General features: G+C 44.5%; 2 protein-coding genes across 2 annotated transcripts; both read right to left on the bottom strand.

Moving 5' to 3' along the window:
* Positions 1–879: 879 nt before the first annotated feature.
* LOC129522202 (eppin-like) lies at positions 880–10,072 on the bottom strand. Its single transcript, XM_055344340.1, is given in 5 exon segments — positions 880–1,031; positions 5,373–5,493; positions 5,496–5,545; positions 8,230–8,364; positions 9,982–10,072. Coding segments are annotated over 5 exon segments (549 nt in total).
* Positions 10,073–14,958: 4,886 nt separating this feature from the next.
* WFDC8 (WAP four-disulfide core domain 8) lies at positions 14,959–23,961 on the bottom strand. The gene is made up of 6 exons (XM_055344333.1): positions 23,891–23,961; positions 22,678–22,787; positions 19,413–19,553; positions 17,961–18,128; positions 16,059–16,199; positions 14,959–15,098 (listed from the first exon to the last, which is right to left on the bottom strand). The coding sequence occupies exons 1-6, from the start codon at positions 23,959–23,961 to the stop codon at positions 14,959–14,961; spliced, it is 771 nt and encodes a 256-aa protein (XP_055200308.1).
* Between the last annotated feature and the right edge of the window lie 305 nt (positions 23,962–24,266).

Here is a 24,266-nt window from a genome sequence, read left to right as displayed (position 1 = left end):
TCCCTTACTCTGGCTGGCAAGACTGCCTTGTCAGAACCCTGCCTACCTAGCATGGCCTCACCCTCCTGATACTTCTCTTTCTCATCATGGGCGTAATTGCTCTCTAGTCTCTGAAATTTCTAGGCCTGAACATGCTGTCCCTGAACACAGGGACTTTGCACATGTGTGCATTTCCTGTGACTGGATTTCCCTCCAATTTTTGCCTACTTACTGCCAATCTTTCAGATCTTAAATCATAGATCTCTTTTCCAGGAAAACCTGACCTGCCTCCCGTGGCCTATATTGAGCAAGTAGAGCCCATCATGTGTGTAAGCGGCACCAGTAAATATTTGTTGAATGGATGAATGAATGAATGGTCCTTGATGGTCCTCTTTAAAGTTCAATCATATGGGCACAGAAGGAAGAGTGGAAGAGTAAAAAAGTGGTTAGAGAAGGAATCCTGGATTTATATGACAGAGAAGCCTGGTGGGGGGCAGGGGGGAATGCCAGGAAATAGATATTGTATACTTGTTTCTTATAGCTATCGTATCACCTGATGCCATTTGATGTTTGATGGGACTTCAGTGAGAACTTGGCGTCTCAGAGGATCACAGAAGAATAGCCAAGAGACCATGTGGTCTAATGCCTACATCTTTCTTACAGATGGGGGAAACTAAGGTCCATAAAGCAAAAACTCTGTTATTCACAACACATACCTGAATAGGGGCAGAAAATGAAATAAACTCCACCCCATTCCAGCGCTGCTAGGATTTGGGTTAAGTAAAAGATGCACCCAGATTCTTGGTCAGAGACCAGCCATCAGGAAATCAGGGGAGGGGTCGAACACTGCCAGTGTAGATGGGCAGAAAGTGGGGGCCAGGAGGGAGGGCACTGGATACTTCAGGGGGTTTGTGTGTTACCTTCCTTGAGGTCTAAACATTTCTTTGAACAGTTAAAATTGCAGCACGTCATCTTCTCAGGGCAGCTTTTACTCCTCGAGCATTGGTCGATTTCTCTGTAACGGCATGGTATTCTGGTACGGGGACACTTGACTGAGGAAGGGGAAAAAGGGAAGAAGGCAGGCAAGAACCCTCCATTGACAGGCCCAGCACATCACTGCAGAGTTAGAGAAGGCTTTTCGCTTCCTCGTCCACAGAAGTAGATACCTTCAGAGAGCTCAGGATTTTCACACCACTGGCCCCACTTCCAACCCCATAACAACTCCTCATCTATTCACCAAACACAACCCTACTCTCACCTGCACTGCCCGTAAGGTTTTAGGGAGAAGGATGCTCTCCTCTAGGACTACTCTGGTCATTGGATTTCCTATATTTGGATGTTCCCTGGGTGGGGATAAAAGGGCTGTAGCTCCTCTAGGTGACTGAGATCTCCATTTGTGGAGTCAGGTAGCTGGGCTTTTGAATTCTCTGCAACCCTTGGTATGGCAGGCACCATTTTTGGACCTTGATTCTTTCATTTGCCTGTAAAGTTATTTGGAGGACTAGTTGACAAATCTTGGAGGCCTTGTCAGGCAGCCTGGGGCATATTACTAATAACTAATATTAAAGAGATACTATGAGCTTGTCCTCTTTTCCTTAATTCTCATGGCACTTCTATGGGTGAATCCTACCAATATCCACATTTTGTAAAACAGAGGAATCTGGAGCACAGGAAGGTTATGTGAATTTCCCCAAGGTCACACAGCCACCAAAAAGTGGAGCCTGGATTTGAACCTGCAATGTATGGCTTCACTGCTGAGTGCTCAGTGTATTTTAACTGCTACTTATGGGAACCTTCATATCTCAGCATTCCAAGGGACTTCCAGAGACCATTCTTTACTCCACAGGCAAGGACTCTTTGGAGGTTTGGGTGTGGGGAGACTTTTGGAGGCTGCAACTGGAAAATTTGAAGCTGTTAAGGGTGGTGCTAGGGCGAGGGACCTTTCTTGCAGGAAAGGCCCACAAGGTCCCAGCACCTTTAGTCCATCTCATGAGCTCTGGGTCTAGGCACCTCCAGAAGGAATCCCTCTCATAATGACAGTGGGGAGTCTGTTGCCATAAACTTGGGTTCCTGCACTCACAGAGTGCATCTTATCAGGAGGAAGGGGCCTGAGAGATGGACTGTGAATATTTCCCTTTTCTCCCACACAGGACCTCAGGTTGAGTAGGGAAAGCTTTCCTCATCTGTAGAATTCTTCCCAGAAACTTCCTCCCTCCCAGCAACTTCCATGTCTCCGCTGGGAGGATCTGGTCCCCAGTACTTACTGGCAAGTAACCCCTCAACCAGCTCAGGTTCCTGGACTCCCCCCAAGAGGATGAAGAGTGCCAGGACTGACAGAAGTCCCAAAAGCCCCATGTTAAGAGCTACTGGCCTGGCTGATGGCACCAAAATTAAGAACTGCTCCTCAGTAGCTCCTGCTTCTGAACTTTGGCTTCCCTGGAGCAAAAGCCACATATCACTGGAGACAAGCCAGCTACACTCCCTCTGCTGGGGAACATCAAGTCCTGGAGGTCATCAGTGGGTGTATCTGGAACCCACAGCACTAACCCTGGGGGAAAGGGATTTTGACAGGCAGCTTCTACTCCTCAGCTCACTGAGGCTCTCTGGCTCTCTGGTAGCCAGGAGGAGGGAGTAAAGCTTGTCTGGGACTTCTAGACTCCCTTGGAGAAAGGGATGTCCAATTTCATTTTCCATTTTCCAGGGAGTAGTTTAGAGATCAAGAATATGCTAGTTCTTGAGATGCCTGGTTGCTAAAGCATCTGCCTTTGGCTGAGGTTGTGATCCTGAGGTTCTGGGATCAAGCCCCATGGCATCGGACTCCCTGCTCACTGGGAGCCTGCTTCTCCTTCTTCCTCTGCTCTTCTCTTCCCCACTCATGTTCTGTCTCTCTCAAATAAATAAATAAAATCTTAAAAGAAAAGAATATTCCAGTTCCCTCTTTCCAATCTTACCCTTCTCCTGATATGTTTTTGTCTGCTTCTTTTTCTCACACTGTTTATTTTTCTTCTCTCTATGCCTCCTCCTTTTATTCTGTCCCTTGCCTTTTTCTCTTTTCCTGTGAGTCTCCCTCTGAGTCTCTTTCTCCCTGCCCTTTGTTTCCCTTCTTTCTCCTTTTTGTTTTCTTTGGGCCACTCCTTTCTCTTAACCATTGCCAAAAAGAAAAGGTATTGCCATAAGGAGCTTTTGGGGGAGGAGACAGGTTGATCCCAGGTTAAGCCAAATCTTCAGAGAGTATATGTTGAGATCATGGTGCTTTGAAAGCAAGAGAGGATGCCAGAGCTAACAGAGAGCCTCTGTCATTGTGTGCAATTTGGAATGTATGATGCAGAAGGAAATGATAAATATCAGTTACAACCTCATAAACAGAAGCCATAGGCCATGAGGATCCTTCCCTGAACTTTTCAATTTAAGGTTTGAAGCAGCAATATGACATGTTCTTGGCTCACCTTTGATTTCACCTGCAGCTGCAGGAGACAGATCTAGTGAACTTTTTTGTTCTAATCCATTTTTTAAAGTGAAGTGGAGTTCACATCAGATAAGATTAACCATTTTTAAGTGGAGAGATTAGAGGCTTCTTAGTACCATCACAATGTTGCATAATCACCACTTTTTTTTTTTAATCACTCCAGAAGAAAACCTTAGGGGCACTGGGCTGGCTCAGTTGGAAGACCATATGACTCTTGATCGCAGGAGCTTGAGCTCCACATCTGATATAGATGTTACTTAAAAAAATAATTTTTTTTTTTAAAAAAGGACTACCTATTAGTAGTCACTATTTCCCCCAGCCTAATCCTGCCCCTGGCAACCAGTAACCAGTAACTTTCTATTTCTATAGACTTAACTTTTCTGGATATCTCATATAAATAGAATCATACAGCATATCATCTTTCATGTCTGGCTTTTTTTTTGCATAGCCTAATGCTTTTGAGGTTCATTCATATTGTAGCCTATATAAGCACTTTGCTCCTTGTTATGGCTGAATAGCATCCAGTGCACAGAGTAACTTCCCACTTCTAGTGTCAGAGTCTCTACTTCTATGCTATGGGTTTTCTCTGGCTCCCTGACAGCTTGCTCAGCTTGCATGAGGAACAATCTAGAAGAGCAAGGGGTTTAATATACCCACACATCTGGGGGGGGATGGGAATTAGTGAATAAATGCCTCAGCTGCTCCATCACGGAGATGAATGCAGACATTTGGACATATGTTTTACAGGGTTCCTTAGAAGGTCCCCAGGGGGAGTAAGCTGCAGTTTGTCCCCATCGTAACAGCTCACAATCGACTCTTCTCTTGCCTGTATCACTTACCCCCCCCCCACATCCTGTGTGTTTGGAGAGATGTCCCAAGTAAACTCCTTTATCCATGTCCTTGTCCTAGGATTGGTTTCTGGGGGATTCAAACTAAGGCAATGCCTGTAGACCCTTGTCCTAAAAGGGTCTTATAATTTTTTTAAGAAACAGAGGAGAATAACAATACCTTTGATGCTCTCAGCTCTCGAGGTTCTGACTGTTTTCACTCCCTTTAATGGTGTCACAATAGCCTCAATGATCCTTTACTCTATGCAAGATGTAATGTAGCAAACAATGTGAATTATTCAGCCTCAGAGGCATGGGACTAAACAGAATCTTAATTGGGGAAAACTGGGGGCTCTAGACATAGTACATAAAGGAAAGAAGCATAAGGATGGGATCAAAAGAGAATTATACCATGTTTGAAAAGAGGCTGAGATAGGGAAAGAGGAATGCAGAAACCAAGGTTCTGTTTGGGGAAAGACATGGGGCCTTGGAATGTAGACTGGAACAGTGGAACCCAACGTGGAGAATCATCCAGGTGCATGGACACAACCTTAGATCACGAGCCACCTCCTGGTGGTTGTTCAGGTGCATCCTTATGCACTGAGGAATAGGAACCCGGCAAGAATGTAGGATGGGACCCACTAAGCATCTTGGGCTCAGCTTATCTTCAGTGTGAGTCTTGAAGTTATGTTTGTGCTTCTTTGCACAGGAGGTTAAAACAAAGTGGATTTTCTTTGGGGGAGCTATAGCTTTTCTCCTTGCAGGAGAAATGAGATATGGTCGGGATAGAGTGCTGGCGACCCAGCACTAGGCTGGATGTCCTGTGACCTCTCTGGAGCTGGTCTCTGGGATTTTACCCTGTCTGCACCCTTCCTCCACCTCTCATACTTGCCAGTTTTGATTCATGACCACATCCCTTCTCAAACTCAGTTCCCAGAATGCCACTGTCCAACCCTTAGCCAGGTGCATGCTTACCTCCCAGGTAAAGCTGACTCTGTCAGCACTTGGCCTGCCAAGGTTGTGGTCATGCCTGAATAAAGCAGTCACACACAGACTTGCTGGCAGGGCCCTACTGAGGATGGTATGCCCCCGGGACTCACAATTGCTGGGGCACATGTTCTGGCACATGGCTTTGGACTGGAAGTTGTTGTTTCCTTTGCATCCACCATAGATGAACCTGGAGCAGGCATTCTTCTCCTTATCATACCACCAACGACAAAAAAAAAAAAAAAAGCCACGCAGGAGCCAGTTTCTTTGGGCATGGTGCATATGTCTGTAGGGAGACCCCAGACTTTAGTAGTATGAGTGCCCCCCCCCCAAGAAAGCAGTTGATATTGCTCCCCCCCTGGAAATCACTGGACATGGAACTGAGCAGGCTCCTTTCCCCTTATCACATTTCAAAGCCCAGCTCCACTGGCATGTGGTGCACATTGTAGGCCCCCAGAGCAGACCTGTTTGGGTGTCTGCACCCCTGGAGAATGTCTATCTCCTCTGTTCTTCTTGGTCACCGTCCTTATTGTCTTCTCCGAGGAGACTGACTTCAAGGATCTGCTCCCAATTCAGTGTGTGCACATTGATTTCCTGTGTTACCTGTCTCGTCCTTGACTTCCTCTTCTGGAAAATGGAAATGCAAAATCCCACACTGCTAGTGGCACAAGGCTGTGAAGCTCCTAGCACAATGCCTGGCAGAGAGTAGCTGCTCAGGAAATACATCCTGAGTGGATAAAAGATATGGAAGTAGCTTAAAAATGACAAAATATAATAAGCTATTTACTCTGTGCTCCAAACTGTGCTGGGAAGACAGCATATGGGATGATGGCAAGTAAAGGGCAAATAAGGCAGGGAAGCCAGAGGCTATTCTTTTAGATGATTAAGTCAAGCACCTTTCATCCTGCAGTTAGCTTCAGTCCTGTGATGAGTTGAGTTGTGTCTCTCCCTACTCACCCCACTCCCATTCGTATGTTGAAGTTCTAACCCTCAATCCTTCAGAATGAGATTCTATTTGGAAATAGAGTTGTGGCAGGTATAATTAGTTAGGAGGAGTAATACTGGAGTAGAATGCATCCCTAATCCAATATGATTCGTCTCCTTATAGAAAGCGGAACTTGGACACACACACACAAACACACACATACACACACAGAGGGAGAGAGAGAGAGAGAGAGAGAGAGAGAGAGAGAGAACATCATGAGAAGTTGAAAGCAAAAGTCTATAAGCATGGAACTGCCAAGATTGCCAGCACACCACCAGAAGTTAGGGGAGAGGCATGGAACAGATAGATGCTCACAACCTGAGAAAGAACCTGCCTTGCCAACACTTGACCTTGGACTTGTAGTCTGAGGAACTGTGAGACAATACATTTCTGTTGTTTAAGCCACTCAGTTTGTGGTCTTTTGCTATAGCAGCCCTAGCAAATGAATGCAGATCTGAACTAAACTCTGAACTCCTCAAGGGAAAACTTCTAGCTCACTTCTATGCCAGTCTCTTGAAACCTTGGTGTCTTCTGCTTAGGTTATTGGGATAGCTTGGAACTGATCTTCTTGTCCCTGGCCCTGGCCCCTCCAATCAGTCCTTTGTGCTGCCCACCAGAAGGAAGGACCTAATGGAACTGAAACAAAGCTGATGACATCATTCCACAGCTAAGGCCTTGATTTCATGGCCAAGTCTTTCCGTGACTCACAGGCTCTTTATAGACTGGCTCCTGCTTGTGGTTCTTTCTACCCCTCTCCCCCACCACAGTACCATTTGAGGTACATGCTCTGCAATATTCATACCATTCGTTATCCCACACATCCACATCTTTTGCTCTGCATTCCCTCTGCCCACCCTGCTGCTGTTCATTAGTGGCACTCCCACCTCTCCCTTTAAAACCTCAAACATCAGCTCCTCTGTGATGTCACTGACTCCATCTATACCCCATACCCCACAGGCACCTGGACCAATCCTGCATTGTTCTATCATGCTTCTGATTTCATGTGCGTTATTGTGGCTGGTTTACATCCTTGATCTCCTCCATGAGGTTGTGAACTTCCAAGGGAGCAGAGATTGTGTCTAATTTCTTTTTTATTTTTATTTATTTATTTATGATAGTCACACACAGAGAGAGAGAGAGAGAGAGAGAGGCAGAGACATAGGCAGAGGGAGAAGCAGGCTCCATGCACTGGGAGCCTGACGTGGGATTCGATCCCGGGTCTCCAGGATCGCGCCCTGGGCCAAAGGCAGGCGCTAAACCGCTGCACCACCCAGGGATCCCCTGTGTCTAATTTCTACCCACTCTGCTCCATTGTCAAGTCTTGCTTACTTTACCTCCTAGACACCTTTCAAACTCACCTCACTCCTCTCCATCCCCTCAATTCCTCTCTGGTTGAAGCTACCACATCCTTTATTCCTGAAGTTCTCAAAGATACTCTGTTCCTTCTTTGTAGGCATCGTTAAAACCTGATCATGTCACAGTCCACCTCAGTGGACTCATTTGCTCTTGGGATCAAAGTGAGATACTAGCCTCTGGTCTGGAGTAGTTGAAGGAGGTTTCCTGGTTCTAAGTTGCACTTCAATAAGGAGAAAGGCAGCACATCTGCAGCAAAAAGCTGGTAAATACCAACAGCTTAGTTATGACGTACAGCAAAAATGTGCCAGTAATAGCCACCAGAGGACTCAAAAATTAACAAGTACAAACAAACAAAAAAGAAAATAATGAGTTAAAAGCAACCATGAGACTGCTGGTACAATCCTACAGTCATCTTCCATTTGGGGAAACTGAGGTCCAGACAGGATGGAGATACTTCCTAATGTTAACATAATATCAGGGGCAGTGATGGCTCTAAATTGCAGGTCACCCCAACCCAGCAATCTTGCTCAGAGACCAGCCCTTAGCAAAGCAAGGATGATGCCACCTAGGTGGGCAGAAGATGAGAAGGTGGGCAAGGTGGATGGTTATTCTGAGGCTCAGAATAATACCTTGATTGAGGTCTAAACATTTTTTTCCACAGCTGAATACACAACACTTCTTGTTGTCATCTAGACATTGTCTGTCCTTCGCACATTCATCCCTTTCTTTGAATTCACATTTCTCTTGGATTCTGGGGCCTCTCCCTAGGGAAAGGACAGTTTTACAACCATGAATGATGGAGGGCACGGTGTCCACTCTTCCCCCAATGTGAGGCAATTCTGCGGAGTCAGTGAGGTTTGCTTTGTCTTTGCTCATCCACCAAGAGACCTTTCTTCAGGGTGTCTCCTCTATTTCCCAGCACTGTCTATGCTACCCTCCCTTCTGACACCCCTTATTCTCTACCTTCTTACCCCACCCCTAGTTCCACCCCCTAGCCTCATCCCCTCTAAGGCAGGATTTCTCAACCTTGTTACTAGGGCCTGATCATTAGTTATGGGGGGGGAAGGGCTGTCCTGTGCACTGTAGGATGTTTAGCAGCACCTTAGCCCTCTACCCACTGTACACCAATAGCACTCCCCAGTTTAAAAACTAAAAATATCTCCTGACATTGCACATGTCCCCTGGAAGGCAAAATGGCCCCACTGAAAGCCATTGGTCTGAGGTAATTTGGTCATTTTGGCCTGGTTGAGAAGTCAGTGTTTGGGAGTTCTTTCTGGGGGGCACTATTGCACAGTGATTAATATCGCTTACTCTGACTTCAGAGAGTTGGGTTTTTAAATTCTACCCCTTGGGTTACCACTCACCTCTCTGAACCGTGGTTTCATCACTTGTAAAATCATTTTAGCCTCAAGAGTCGTTGAGGAAGAAATGAGACAAAGTGTGTAGGGATGCCTGGGTGGCTCAGCGTTTGAGCATCTGCTTTTGGCTCATGGCCTGATCCCGGGGTCTGGGATCAAGTCCCGCATTGGGCTCCTTGTGGGGAGCCTGCTTCTCCCTCTGCCTATGTCTCTGCCCTGCTCTCAGTCTCTCATGAATAAATAAATAAAACCTTAAAAAAATTTTAAAAAGTGTGTAAAGCTCTAATCATAGCAACTGATGCATAGCGATGTTAACTAACATTTGTCAACTGTTTGCCATAAGCCAAGAGCTTTTCTGTGCATTTAAATCATACCTTGTTCAGTTTTACTGACATCCCCATTTTGCAGAGGAGGAGATACAGCACATGGAATTTAAGCATCATGCCCGAGGTCATGGATACTGAGTGGTGGAACCAGAATGTGGATCTCTCAAACTCCTGACTTTCTAAATGTTCAGTAAATGGCAGCAATAATCATTATTACTATGAGGTCATGGATTCTTACTGCAGTTGAAAGAACCTTCTGGATACTGTCTTTTATCCTTAAGGTAAGGCACCCCTGGGGTTGCAGGAATGGTTTATAATACTCTGCAGTATTATATTGCATTTGAAAGAATCAGGACTTGCTAGGGATAATATCCTGAGAAAGGGGGCTGTTTCTGTTGTGGGGTGAGAGGAATGGCTCCTAGACTTCCCAGATTCTTACAGTCCCTCTCATACACACTAGATCCTGTGACTCTTCCCTCCACTCCACCCTACCCCATTGACTCTCACTTCAAAGGGGCTGAAAGTCCTGCATTCTTGCATTCACTGAAGGGCATTCTCTTCCATAAAGAGAGAAATTGGAAGAAATATGCAAATTTCTCCCAACCTAGGACCAGGGCTAACATGGTGGGAAGCAACTCAAGTCTTATGCCTTGTTCCTTCCTCTCTCCAGGGTGAGGGCTGAAGCCCCAGTACTTACTGGGAAGGATCCAGTCACTCAAACAAGAACCCTGGACATTCACTAGAAGGGTGGATAAGACCAGGATGCTCAAAAGTCTAGAAGACTGCATACTGAAGAAGAGCTGGTCTGTCCAGGGATTCCAGAGTATGAAAATGTCCAGCTGCCTTTGACCAGCCTATTTTTTCAGTAGTCAGTATGTTGGATGTGAGAACTGGAGTTAAGCCAGCCACCTCCTTTCCTGCTGGGAACCCCAAGTTCCTGAGATCATCAATGTGACAGCGGGTGTCTATAGCACACAGCCCTGGGGAAGGGTCTTTTGTTGCATGGTTCCTGATCCTCAGCAGCCTGGGCAGAGCCGTGCCCTCTGGTCAACCAGGGGGAGTGGGCAAAGCTTGTCTCACATTCCAGGTGAACTTAGGAGTCAATGCCACCATCAGGGGTCGTCTTCTTGGTAACTCTGAGAGTTGCAGAATGTGCCTGCTCTCCATTCACTTTACATTTTTTCTGCACACTAAGTGGCATGCCCTTTTTGTTTGTCTCTGACATGTGTCTCTATGGATCTCTTGTTACCTCTGTCTTTCTGTGCTTCTCTGTGTCAGTGTCTGACCTACTCTCTTCTTCTTTGGGTCTCTCAAGGTCTCTGTGTCTCTTTATCCCTCTCCTATCCTTTCCTCCCATCCTTCTCCATTTTCTCTTTCAGTAGTTTATATTCTTTGAATAAGACCAAAAGAGTAAATGTGTTGCCACAGAGTGGGGCATGGGGAAGGAACAGCCTGTCAGCACAGTTTTCAGAGAGTATTTGTTAAAGTTGTATTACTTTGAGAACTTTGAGGAATGTCAGTAGAGCTTCTAGGGGGTTGTCTCCCAACTGGTGCAAACTCCTTGTTGTTGGAGGAGGAACAGTAAGATAGGGAGACCTGCCTGAGAGATTACACCCAAGAAGAGGTCCATAGCAGTGGAGTGGCTGGCTTCTGACTGGACTGGTGAAAGGGCTCTGGAGAGAGTGCTAGGGTACTTGGTAGCTTTCCAACAAAGAGTCCACATGTCAGCCAGTCTCTCAGTCTTGGCAGGGAGAGAGACTCTCTTCAGAGAGTAAATGTCATCTGTAGGGTCCTCATTTCTTCCATTAACTAGCTGTTGCACTTTTGGGCCAAGCTTTGTTCTCCATTTGTCCTACATGATGGGCAGAAGCCAGACAAAGCAAGCCTCATCATCAGTGAGTGATGATATGGTCACAAAATTTAGGATCACTGACAGAGCGTTCTATGAGAGTCTGTGATGTGGGTCTCAGCCTATTGACAGTGAGTTTCTCAGCTAGGAAGGCCTGAGACATCCCTGAGTGGGGGGCATATTTACTCAAAGAGAGGTCTCCAGACATTCCCTTCACAGACATCCCCCTACCACCACTGGGCCAGTGTTGTGGTTGGATAAGATTTTGTGGTTCTTTTTATGATCCCAGGACTTGCATCTATCATACCATCAGGGAACTTAAGAGAACAAGATTTAATAGTCACAAGCCTTGTAGGGTACATGGCAAGCTGGAGGGCCACACAGGAGGTTGTGGACAGAGAATGTGGGAGAAAGTGCAGACCAAGGACTCTCCCTTTATTAGGGTCCCAGGGTGAAATGTAGGGTTTCATGAGTTCACTTTCTGTTGGTGAATTTAAAGCACATTGAAGTGGGTATTAGGGTGTGGGAAGGAAGAAACTGGGCTTTGCCATGATCAATGATTTGGATTCCTTGAGGACTTCCTAAAAGTGGAACTTCATGGGTGAGGGGAGAGTGGTTGCTCATCTAGTCCTGTCATTACAATCTGTGTTATACAGCTGGGTTGTCCTATTATGTATTGCAGTGGGTGTCTTTGAAATGGATGCCTCACCACTCAAAAGCTTAATGTCAGGCACTCACATTACAGTGAAAAAGCTGACTCTCAGGCACTTACACTACAGAATCCCATACCATCAGTTTCAGGGACCCACTGGACCCCACAAAGGGAGCAGGAAATAGAATTCTAATGAATAACCAAGATGTCTTCAGAGGTGCTGTCCCTCTTAATTCTGTGTCCTTCTCAAAATCATCCCAGAAGAGATTACAAAGCTGAACCACCTGGGTGGAAGGACTCTGAGGGCACAAGTCCCATTTCCTCATCTTACACATAGGGGTCATAAGGCCCATTGGAGTGCAGATGCTGATTCAATGTCATCAAGTGAGTGAGTGTCAGAGATACAGGTCAGAGGGAATGGAGTGTCTGAGTTCTTGTCAGAGGTCACTATGGAATCTTCTGATATTAGTGTGGACATAATATGTTACTATGGAGTGGGAGGAATAGTACGTAAAAGGGGAGGGGGTGAAGGTGATGTGTACAGTGGGGACAGAAGCTAAGGAATTCCAGGGTCTATAAATGCCCAAATGGTTCCTGCGGCCTCCAAATAAGACCAAATTCTTCTCTAAATCTTCTTGAAAGTGGATCCCTGGGTGGCGCAGCGGTTTGGCGCCTGCCTTTGGCCCAGGGTGTGATCCTGGAGACCCGGGATCGAATCCCACATCGGGCTCCCGGTGCATGGAGCCTGCTTCTCCCTCTGCCTGTGTCTCTGCCTCTCTCTCTCTCTCTCTCCTCTCTGTGACTGTCATAAATAAAAGATTTAAAAAAAAATAAATCTTCTTGAAAGTAAATGAAAACTCAGAATTCTGATTGTTCTATCTATCTATCCTGTCTTGCCTAATTTCCAGCCCCACCCAAGGGTCTCACTTTCAAAGCAGGTGAGATGAAATTTATGTCTTTGGGGCCTGAGATGAAAGACACGTTTTGGCCCCTTCCCTCACCCAATTTCTTGAAGAAGGCGAGTAAGGATACATGTGGATCTTTTCCCTGCTTCTCTTATCTCCTCTCACTGATGGTCATAGTACCCTGCCTCTACTAGCTCAGCCACACTTCTGTTCAAGTACCTATCCCCTGTCAGAATGAGAAACTCCAAGGGGTACTAAGCTTGATGGCCTCTACCTGGAAATTTTTGCTTGTTAATTAGGCCAAGACAGTTTCCTCAAACTTCCTGTCCCTGGCTTTCTGTGTTGTTTCCTGAGTCCCTACATGTATTACTGAGTTTCATGTTGTGTCCTTAAATGAATTCTGACCTTCATTAAACAGGCCTATGTTTAGAGCCTAGTGCTTAGCACATTAATAGGCCCGGAATAAATGCTCTAAATAAACTACTGGATGAGGAAGGTAGGTATGTGGGTGGTTCATAGTATGATGAATGGGAAGATCATTTGAAGAATATGAAGAAAGATGGGTGAGGGTATCATGGACATTTGGATGCATGAATACATGAACATGGATGGGGGGTGAAGAAGTGGGTTGCACTGAACATAAGGATGGATAGGTTAGTCATGGAATGAATGGGTCTATTTGATGGAAACTCTGAATGGAAGGGAGGTGAGTAAATTGGTAGGTGGATGGAGGGGAGATGGGCGTAGAAATGATGGAGAAGTATGTCGTTGGGCATGAGAGGATGGTGTGTGTATGAAAGATGGATAAAGGCTGGATATAAAACAGGCAGCTGCATAGGCAGAAAGAAGATGGGTGGGAAGGGTAAGTGGATCGATATATGAGTGAAACCATGGATGAAAAGACAGGTAAATTTAAAGATATATCAATGCAGTATAGGTGAGTGGGTGGATACATGAGTAAATGGAGGGAATGGTGGTGAATAGGTGGGGGTAGGGTAGAAACATGAGTATAAGAATAAAAACATTAACAAAAATTAAAGATAAAAAATCATGTACAAAATAATTTATATTACTCTAAAGTAATACATTTGAAAGTGGAGAGAAAACGGATCAATTTTAGCAACACATAAGAGACCTAACTTTATAGAAGAAGAGGTAGAAAGCCTGTACAAGTATAAGATAAAACACAAAGAAAATTAGTAAAGATATATCTTACAGAAAGAACCTAACCTAGATGCTTTTGGAGCACAATTTTGTCCAGCTTTCAAGGAACAGAGGATATCATTAAAATGTTATTATTGAAACTATTATTAAAGATACTACAGATCATGGGAGGCGCCTGGCTGGCTCAGTCAGCAGAGCATGCAACTCTTGATCTCCGAGAGTGAGTTCGAGCCCCACTGGGGTGTAGACATTGCTTAAAATAAAATAAATAATAATTTTTAAATGAGCACTGGGTGTTATACTATATGTTGGAAAATCGAACTCCAATGAAAAAATATACAAAAAATTAAAATATTACAGGTCATAGGGAGAAAAAGTACGTTTTCCAATCAGTTTTCCATGCTAGTTTGTTGAAAGGTATATGACTCAGATAGTAAGACATACCAAAGTAATAGACCTATTTTTCTTTTGACCATTGATGTGAAAATTCTGCACAAATTATTTGCTTAAAGAACCTTCAGTGTATTATTACAAGTATATCCTCGATACGATTAAGGTCAATCCAAGAATGCAAGGATGATCCAACATTTGAAAAATTAATAATGTACTCTCTTATACCAGCACTTTAGAAGAGAAAAATCATTACATGATTTTTAGATGCCTAAAAGGTTTTTGACAAAATGCCACAGTAATTTCTAATAGCAGTTGTAAATGGATGAAAAGAAAACAACCCAAGAGTAGTAACATCTGTTGATCCCAAAGCCAACAATAAGTATCATTTTATACAGTAAGAGACACTGACTCTAAAATAAAGAACCAGACAGGGATAAATGTCATTACCTTTATTTTCAGCATTGTTTCAAAGGCTCTACATGATATAAAAAGACAAGGAAACATATAAGTCGTGAAATTGGAATAAAGAAGAGTTAAATTTCTCATCATTTTCGGTTGACATGATTCTCTATAAAATCAAAGTAATCCCATTAAATACTGTTCTACTTCGAAGACAATTTGGAAGGTAGTTGGATAAGAGATAGTACTGATAGCTTTTTATCATGCTAGTCATAGTTAATTACATCGATGATAATATTTTCCACTTACTGGTCATTTTTGAGATTCCAGGCACTTCAGTCCACAATGTGAACAGCACTTCTGGGATACTGGGCAATCACGATCCTGCAGGCACTTGGGTCTCTCAATCTTGGAACACATCAGGGGCTTGCGTGGGCAGAAACCTGATTTGACTTTATGGGATAAAATAAGACACTTGACCTTGAAATACTTGACAATAGTTTGAGACAAATTTGGGGGACTTGGGGAACCCTAAAAGGGGCTATCTTCTGAGGAAGCCTCTTACGCTTTCCCCCAGAGTAACGATAGTGTGCAGAAGGCAGAGTATCAGCATTCTATGGCTAATAATTTGAGGAGTATCAAAGGGGCTTGCCGTGTCTGACGTAGAGAATCCGTTAGGATTCCTGCCACTCCCACAAAACTAATGGATTTGTGTTTCCTAATCCCAAAGTACCAGAGTCTGAAGGAATGTTAGAGAGCATTCAGAACTTCCTCATTTTAGAAATTGTAGAAATTGAGGATTTTGTAGGGGCATGTGAGTTACCTAAGGCCATATGGAAAACAAGTAGAAGAGTTGAAGTCAGTTGAAAGGCCTTGGGTTCCTTCCAGGACACCGGGCTGTACCTCAAAACACTAACAATCTCTGGGACAAGAGCATATTATCTCAGCACTACATGCAGAAATGAGCACTAGTCTCAGAGGTACAAAGTTCAAGTCGGCCCCAATAGCATTTTGCTACCCATCTTTTCCCCAGCATCCCTTACATGATGTGAGTATGCTCTACATGTTCCAAAGTTTTGTGTAGACAGACATAAGACTTATTAGGAATGGACGTAATGGTTATCATTTTTTGTATGAATAAGTGTATATTGTCACCTGTTGGTCAGTGAAGAAGAGATTCAGAATAAATAAGTTCTCATGGGGAAAAATAGGCAGTGATACTATGCCTGGTTGGCTTTGAAGACTAGCACAATAGTTTCCAGAAATCAGGAAGGCAACAGGAGAGCAGTGATTGGGCCTTAAAAAAGGAAAATTTCCCAAGAGACATCTAAGGTCAACCGAAGGGGCATTCCCATTCCATGAGACAACATGATATCCTTAGCATATTTGGGAGGTATATCTCCAGTCCTCACCTGTCCAGGCCTTGGTACAAACAAAGCCACACATGGATTCACAACATTTGTCACTGTTGGGGCAATCCATGTCACCCTTACAGGAAGCTGGACACTCCATACGGTTCTTGAAGGGGAAGAGTGGGCACTGTCCAGTCTTGACTAAAACAAGAACAGATGTGAGTTTCCTCAAACCTCACCCACCTCACACCCTTCAAACACCTTTACCTTCTCTTCAAAACTAGTATATCTTCCTGTGACTTGGTTCACTCTACCATGACTACCTCTGGGAGCCTGCGGAGGAATGCAATGCCTCAGCATCTCATGGGATGTGGTAGGAAGAGAGTTAGGCTTGTTCTTTGAAACCCCAGGTAAGAAGGTGGCTCCTCAGGTTGGGTTGGCAGCTGAGAATGTGGTAGGAAGTGGTCAGATTTGGATCTATTTTTAAGGTAGATCTAAAAGGATTTCCTAACTCAGTAGATGTGGATTGAGAATGTCGACGTTGATTCATTAAGGGTCATTTAGAAGTTGATTCCAATCAAGATGGGGAGAACTATGGGCAGAGCAAGTTTGAGGTGGGAGAGCAAAGATGAGGAGTCTTGTTTTAGACAAGTGAAGTGTGAGGTGTTTGTGAGATTGAGATGAAGGAGTAGAGTAAGCAGTTGGAGTTTGGGAGTCAAATTCAGACTGGAGATAAAACTGTGTGGGTCACTAGGACCTGGGTGGTATTGAAATCAATTTGTTAGGATTTTGTGCATGTTTCCTGTGATCATTATGTGATTGCAAATTCTATGAGGGCAGGAAGTATTTCTTGTCTTCTCTTTCTCCTTCTACTCCTTGTCCTTCTTCCTCAAGTCAGACTCAGACAGACTGTGGTGTGTTTGACTCTCAGAGCTATTGTTAGGTTCTTTCTGAGCCCCAGATGGAAAAAAAGTTTCCCCCAAACTCACTCAAGCCCATTTCCCTGGTTGCTTCTTTCTGCTGGCTTCTGAGAGTGAGCCAAGGTCTAATCTATAGTGCCATGATTCCTTACAGCATCCCACAACGGGTAAGGCCACAAGAGTGCCTTGTCTATTCAAGCTCACTGGACGTACAGAATTAAAATTCCAGATCTACCCGGGACCCACTGTGAATCCTTGGGCGATTAACTTTATCTCTCTGACTCAGTTTCTTTGTGAGGCTAATAGACGTGATGGTACAGTATTCAGCTCGATTCACAGACCCGGAGGCCAAAGTTCTAGTGCTGCCTTGTATGTCACACAGTGTTGCGTTTGAACATCAATTGTCACTCCCTGGATTGCTACTATTTAGTGAGCCCACACTACTGAACAGCCCCCATGTCAGATCCTTGTGTCCTGATCACATATAATCCTACCAACACCTCACCTCAGTGAAGTCTTTGCTGTTAGTCCAGTATTACAGGGGAAGGACAGAAATTCAAAGAGGTGAAGAAATTTTCAGGAAATGGGAAAAGGAGGAGTTTCATCTACCTCTGTAAGATACTGTCTCCCAGTATTATTGGTGTTGGTCATTAGAGTAGGAACTAATCCACAGCCCTCACCTTCACCTCAGCCTGTTCTTCACTTACTCCATGCTCTACTCCTACTTCATGGGATTCCAGACCTGACCTGTTGATGCTTCATTCTTGGATGAGTCCTCAAGTACTACTCAACAGGCATGTGCTCTATGTCATTTTTCTGCCACAATGACTCCATTAGGTAAATGCTATTTTTATCCCCCTTTTATAGACAAGAATGCTGAAGTGCATGGAAGCAGAAGACTAACCGAAGGCCACCCATTCAGTGAATGACAGAGCTGACTTGAGTCAAGACAGTTTCACCTCAAAGCCTAAGCTTATACCTAGGCTGGTATGCTATTTCTGGTTAGACTAGTTCCTCGGAATGCTAGGCTTATAAGTCTTACCAACTGATGAGCAAGCCACTCTGCAGTTTCCTCTGCTGTTGAAGTTGTTGGCATTCCCATAGCAGCCTCCATATTTAAACGGTTTGCATATCTGATGTTTAAAGTCAAAATACCAGCGCGAGATCCCAATGTTACAGCTTCCTTGGTCTGAGGGTAGCATGCAGGGTTCTGAGGGTGGGAAGCAAAGAGTTAAGGCCAGAAAGGGTAGTAGAAAAGAGAAGGGGTCAGGTTCTTAGCTTCTACACAATTCTTGGTATGACCATACAAGTCATACAGAGCCACTGTCAAGAAAAGTCTAGACTAGTTCTCCTACAAATAATCTATGTTGTTCACTATCTCTGAGCACCATTTCTACCTTGCAAAAGACATAGTGAAAAGCATATGAGGATGTTTTGTAGCTGATCTTTTACTCTAAGGCCCTGAGCTTTGGGAAGGTGAGACTTGTTCAGTGACTGTATCCCAAGTGCCTAACAAAGCACCTGGTGTATAGAAGGAACAAGCCATGAAGAAAGAAAAACAGCAATGTCTCATGTCTGGATCCTGTCTGATGCTCACAGCTGAACCATGTCATTCCCTATTAGAAATAGACAGGTCACAGGACATCCACATCAAAGAAGATTGCTCTGGGGCCATCATAAAGGGAAACTAAAAACACAATATTGTGAAACCCATGAAATGCCAAACACCTATGAGTGATTTATGCTTCTCTATCCATTATGGCTTCATCCTTAGTCTAGCCTGCCCTCTCTATAGATAAGATTCCCTGAGAGTGTCCCACTTTTCAACGACACCCAATATAGACCACACCCAGGCCCCAAATTCCCCAATCAAAGCCTCTCTCCTATAGTAGATTCTTTCCTGAATCTCAGTAGCTTTTTACTGAGATCCCTCCAGTTATTTATGGTGAACATTCTCCCTCATTATAATGAATAATAAATCCACCTTGTTCACCTATAAGTGTATTCCCAATGACCTTTGTCTAAAGAACATTAAAATAGACACTTTGGATATATATATATATATATATATATATATATATATATATCATAATTTCCTATTATGAGATGCTATATATTTTAAGTTAACAGGAAACTTATTTGAAGGCCAAAGGGTCCAAAACTAAGCCCAGCATCTAAACCAACTGAGCTTTGTATTTACCACATGCCCAGCAATAGTCTCTTGACAGTTAGGGGGCACACAACTAGTGTTAGTTATTTGTGAATGCTTGAATGTTGACTCAAAAAAAGACTATCATCCATATTATCCAGTTGATATCCACCATTCCTGAACTCATTGTTTGTACTTGAGTGTTGGGAATCTGAATAGTAAAAGAAAAGCATGAACCCTAGCTTTTTGTCCTACCCTCCAAGAGAATCATTCAACTAGTTCTGGATGGAGCAGGAAGAAAGGCACCTGTAAAGGCGCCTGTGCCCACAGCCTGGGGGCCACTACCTTGGAATGGATCCATACACTTCTTCCCACAGGCGAATGAGCAGCACTTCATGTAATTCTGGCAGTGCAAATCACTTAAGCAGAAGTCTAGAACTTTAGTCTCACAGATGACCCTGTCTTTGGGGCATACTCCCGGTTTCCCTGCAACAAAGCAATGTCCACATTCACATCTCTTGAGAGTTTCAGCTCTCCTCCTATGGCAAAGGTGAAAAGTGATGTTCTATCAGCCCTGTCTTCTACCTTCCATCCTCTGTTCTCACTCTGCTTATATTTGGGGATTGGGTCTGTTTCTCACCACTCATGGTTCATTTAGATCTATCTGAGTCAGGAATCTATGCTCAGGTCAACTGAAGGGGAAGCATCTCAGATTCCACAGCAGGGAGTTATATGGGGATCAAGAGTCTTACCATAAGTTCAGGAGCTCCTCTCTCCTCTTGGAATAGAATATGTTAATGCCCATGGCATCTACCTCCAGAACTGTAGTTGATTGGGGAAGTTAATTAGTAAGGAGTAGAGGAAATATCATGGAAATAGGAGTATAGGAGTCACCAAAAAAAACCTGATTTGGGCCCCTGGCTCCTTGTGAGCTCAAGGCCAAACTGAGTTCCACTATACAACTTCGCAGTTACCTCTAAAGTGTGCAGAAATGGGCAGCAGGAGGAGCACTCCAAGACAGACCTGGTGTGGAGGCCTGATGCCAACACAACTGTAAATAATCTTGGGGAAAACGTATTCCTTTGGAGTCCAACATTTCTCATCTATAATATGAGAAAATCCTTACAACCTGCTTAAAAGAATTAAGGGGATGATGCCTGTAATGCATTTGTCACAGTGCCTGGCACATGGAAAGAGCTTGGCAGATATGGGTTTGCTTCCTCCTTTTTAAGGGCTAGACGTGGCTTCCTAATTGCCGGGGTTGTAGGAAGCAGAATTTGAAAGTTGCTTCCCCGAGATTCTCATCCTCTGGTTATTGAACCAAATATGAATTTAGGTGCTGCTGTGAAGGGAGTTCATAGATGTGAGTAGAGTCCCAAGTTAATTGATCTTAAAATATAGAGATTATCTGAGTGGACCAGTCCTAAGCTCTTGAGTCCTTAAAATGAAGCGCTTTCCCCCTGATTAATAGGGAAGAGGTAAGAGAGATTCAGTCCAATGCACTATTAGTAACATTGAGGATGGAGGAAGCTAGGTGCCCTGGATGGAAGGTGGCTTCTGGAAGCAACCCCCATGGTACAACTGCAAGGAAATGATCCTGCCACAGCCAGAGTGCATGGCCAAGAACTCTGGGTTCCTAGATGGGAATGGCGGCTTTGGCTGACACCCTGGTTTCAGCCTGCCAAGACCCTGAGCAGAGAAGCCTGGCACACTACACCAGACTTCTGGCCTAGAGGTGATGTGTCACACAGCGACAGATAACTACTATACTGTGGAGTTGGCTTCAGGACTCTAAACCAAGCTGCTCTCCAGTGAGATCTGACCAGAGAAGCATGATTCATTTGGATACTACTGAGACTTGGAATTATAGAAGTTTGGAATTGGAAAGGCCATATAGGTCATTAGTATCACCCTCCTAATTTCCTAGGCAAAGGAAAGAAGAAGAAGAAGAAAAGAGAAGAAAGAAGAAGAAGAAGAAAAAGAAGAAGAAGAAGAAGAAGAAGAAGAAGAAGAAGAAGAAGAAGAAGAAAGAAGAAGAAGAAGAAGAAGAAGAAGAAGAAGAAGAAGGAGGAGGAGGAGGAGGAGGAGGAGGAAAGGGAGAGGGAGAGGGAGAAGGAGAAGGAGAAGGAGAAAGAGAAAGAGAAAGAGAAAGAGAAAGAGAAAGAGAAAGAGAAAGAGAAGTCGTCAGATGTGAAAATACAGTTAATGAGGGGCAGCCCTGGGACCTCCAATTCATGACTCACTCTGGAAGCCAGAAGCCCTGAGCATGCCATTGAGACTTTTGGTACTTTCCAGATATATTTCTTACCCTTCATACCATGCTTCATGCATCCACCATGGACATCTGAGGCTAAGAAGAATTGTGGTTCCTAATCTGGAGTATACAATGGAAACCTCTGTGCATCTTTTAGAAACTGCAGACTGTGGCCTGAATCAGAATCTCTAGAAAGTGAAGCCTAGGGACTTCAATTTTTAAAAGCACATCTGGGGACACCAAAGCAGGCAGTTGAGCATCATGATGCAGGCTACTCCTTGGGAGCCAGTGTTCTAGCAAATTAAATAAAGGAGAGTAAAGCAAATCAAATAAGGGATACCTCCAAGAAGTAAAAAAGGCATAGAAATCTTGAGATTCTAAAGACAAATGTCCCCACCTAATATAGACTCTAGTCAGTCCTGCCTCCCTTCTGCTTCTAGAGGCTTGTAAACCATTTTTTTGGTTTAGCCATTGTACCTTCTTGCCCCACTGTCAGCTTCAGCTCTCACTTATAATCCTCCTCCCTCCCGGTCAGCCGTCCTCAGTTCCTTACCTTGTCTGTGCCGTCTCCTCCCTGAATGCACACACCCTGATGGTTCCTCTGCAACTACTAAGGATGCTCCCTGGGTGTAGATGTCAGCTCTCTGCTGTCTTTACTGGACGCACACTTTCTGCACCACATCCATATCCATGATGCTAACTGTGGTTCCTATACCTCTCTCCAAACCCATCTTCACTTCCAAGCTAAAGACACATATTCAACAACCTGGGGAACATGCATCTGGGCATCTCATAAGACCTCTATGCCCACATGTATAAAACAGAACTAGGGTCTCCCTATGCCTCAACAATGCCTCCATCTCTCTACTCACATCTTTATATTTGACATCAGCAGGCTCCCAGGTGGTCATGAGAACCCTGAGATTCCTTTCTCCCAATATTTCACCCCAGCATCCTATCAATCATGGACCTGGGCCAGTTTTCCCTCTAGTCTCTCTCCAAGCCCCATAGCTTCTTCTCTTGACCAGCATTTCCAGGGCAGGCCAGACCTCATTCCATTTCTGTCCTCCACTGTGCAACTGCCTCCTCACTGTCCTCTACCTCAGGCTCCTGCCTAGTGATAGATTCACTTTAAAAATTAATCTTGGAAAAGACACATATCAGGAAAAGGTAGAGAAATAATTTGGAGGCAGTAGATGAGGGAAGGATCAAAGGGCCCAGGGTGTGTGAACAGGGCTAGTTCTCTAAAGCCACAGAAGATGTGGCTTCAAATAATGTGAGTCCTTGCCTCCCGCCTGACTCTCAGTCTCAGAAAGGCCTGCTAAGGAAGGGTGGCTGAAGCTCCTCTGAACCCACGTATCTCTATTTTGACTGGCGAAGAAGTGGTCTCCTCCAAAGAGATAGAGAGAAGCAGCAGGAGTGCTATATTCCTCCAGGAGAAGGTCGAACTGTGGAGAGGAAGGTTCCTGTGTGGGACGAGAAGAGGCAGAGGGATTAGGCACAAGCCAGACAGACATATAGAGCTTGTGCTGAGAACCATGGAGACTATCCACCACTTCTCTCAGTCCACAGATGAGGAAACCAAGATGCACAGTGGGGAAGGGGTTTGTCTGAGGTCACGTGGAGAGTAGGGCAGGATCTTCAGGCCTAGGACCTTCCCAGTGGCCCCACACTCTGCCATGGTCTGGAGCATGTCCCAGCAGGACATTTGCCCATTGTCTTGTTCCTCCATGAAAGGTCACATGTGAAGGATCACAGGGATTGTTCTGGAACAGTTGCAGGGCTGGTTTGCCCACTGTCATTCCAAGGGCAACCCCAGACATGAGTAGACACCTTTTCCTTGCTTCACTGATGACAAGAGACTGATGGTTTGAGGTCTTCATGAGGGCCTGAGCATGTCCCTCTGGGTCTTAGAGCCCCAGGAGCAAAAAAATCCCAGGTGACCTTGGGTGAAGAAAAGAATGCCTCATCTTCCTTCTGGTGTTATCCAAGCCTAGCTTCTGATACTCCCAGAGCACTCCCTACACAGATGACCCTTCCCTACTCACCTGACACCCATTTCAACATGTCTTTTCTTTGTCCTTATGTCTTATAAATTCTGTGATGTGAAGAACTGATAATGCCTTGCCATGTTACCTCTCTCAGACTAAACGCATCTCAAAAACAGCAAGAGAGATAGATGGAGGCAGAAAGGAGGGGAGACAGAAAGAGAGGAAGGCAGAGAACGTTGTTATGCCCAGGAAGGCACCTATGTTGTTGGTGGAACTTCAAACATGAAGTTCAGACATGAAGTTCTGAAAAGGCATAGAGTCTTTTCCAGATCTCCTGAAACCATATTACGTGGCTGCCTAAGACTAAAGACTTATAGCAATGTCTTCATTTTTGTCCCTAGAATTCTAATCCTGAATCCTCCCCACATTTTACAACAGTGCCTGGGCTGTTCAGTAATGACAGTTATGGCTCCAAACCCAGTGATGCTAATTTTTGATCCTGGCTGGTAACTTATCACTGTAGCTGTATCTTGGAGCCTTAGTTTCCTCATCTGGAAAATGGGAACGATACAACATACCTGGCAACTTTGGTGTCACTGTAAGGATTAGATGAAATCAGGTGAAGCTTATTCATGAAGTGGCATGGCATGGTCAAAAATAGTGCTTGGAGTTGAATCTGAACTCATGTGGTGGATCCCCTACTTGCCAGCTATGCCACTGAACCTCACTGAACCTCAGTATTTTTTCCTTTCTTTTTTCAAGATTTTAGTTTTAACTAGTCTCTATACTCGACGTGGGGTTTGAACTTACAAGCCCAAGTACAAGAGACACATGGTCCTCTGACTGAGCCAGCCCGGTGTCCCTTACCTCAGTTTTCCTTGAAGGAAATAGTAACACACCTACTTCATAGACATGAGAATTAATGAAACTCTTGTGGAAAGCATGGTGACTGGT

The sequence above is a fragment of the Nyctereutes procyonoides genome, unplaced genomic scaffold, assembly GCF_905146905.1.
Source record: "Nyctereutes procyonoides isolate TBG_1078 unplaced genomic scaffold, NYPRO_anot_genome, whole genome shotgun sequence".
Classification (NCBI taxonomy): domain Eukaryota; kingdom Metazoa; phylum Chordata; class Mammalia; order Carnivora; family Canidae; genus Nyctereutes; species Nyctereutes procyonoides.
Note: the sequence above shows the minus strand (reverse complement) of the source record. Positions and strands in the feature narration are given on the sequence as shown.

What these genes read in the sequence shown, in the direction of transcription:
- WFDC8 (XM_055344333.1), bottom strand. Translation starts at nt 23,961, where the DNA reads ATGCCATGCCACTTCATGAATAAGCTTCACCTGATTTCATCTAATCCT. An exon ending in GCCAGTCAAAATAGAGATAC is followed by an intron (nt 19,554 to 22,677) that starts GTGGGTTCAGAG and finishes GCTTTGTTGCAG; the next exon opens with GGAAACCGGGAGTATGCCCC. An exon ending in GTGTATGGATCCATTCCAAG is followed by an intron (nt 18,129 to 19,412) that starts GTAGTGGCCCCC and finishes TCCCACCCTCAG; the next exon opens with AACCCTGCATGCTACCCTCA.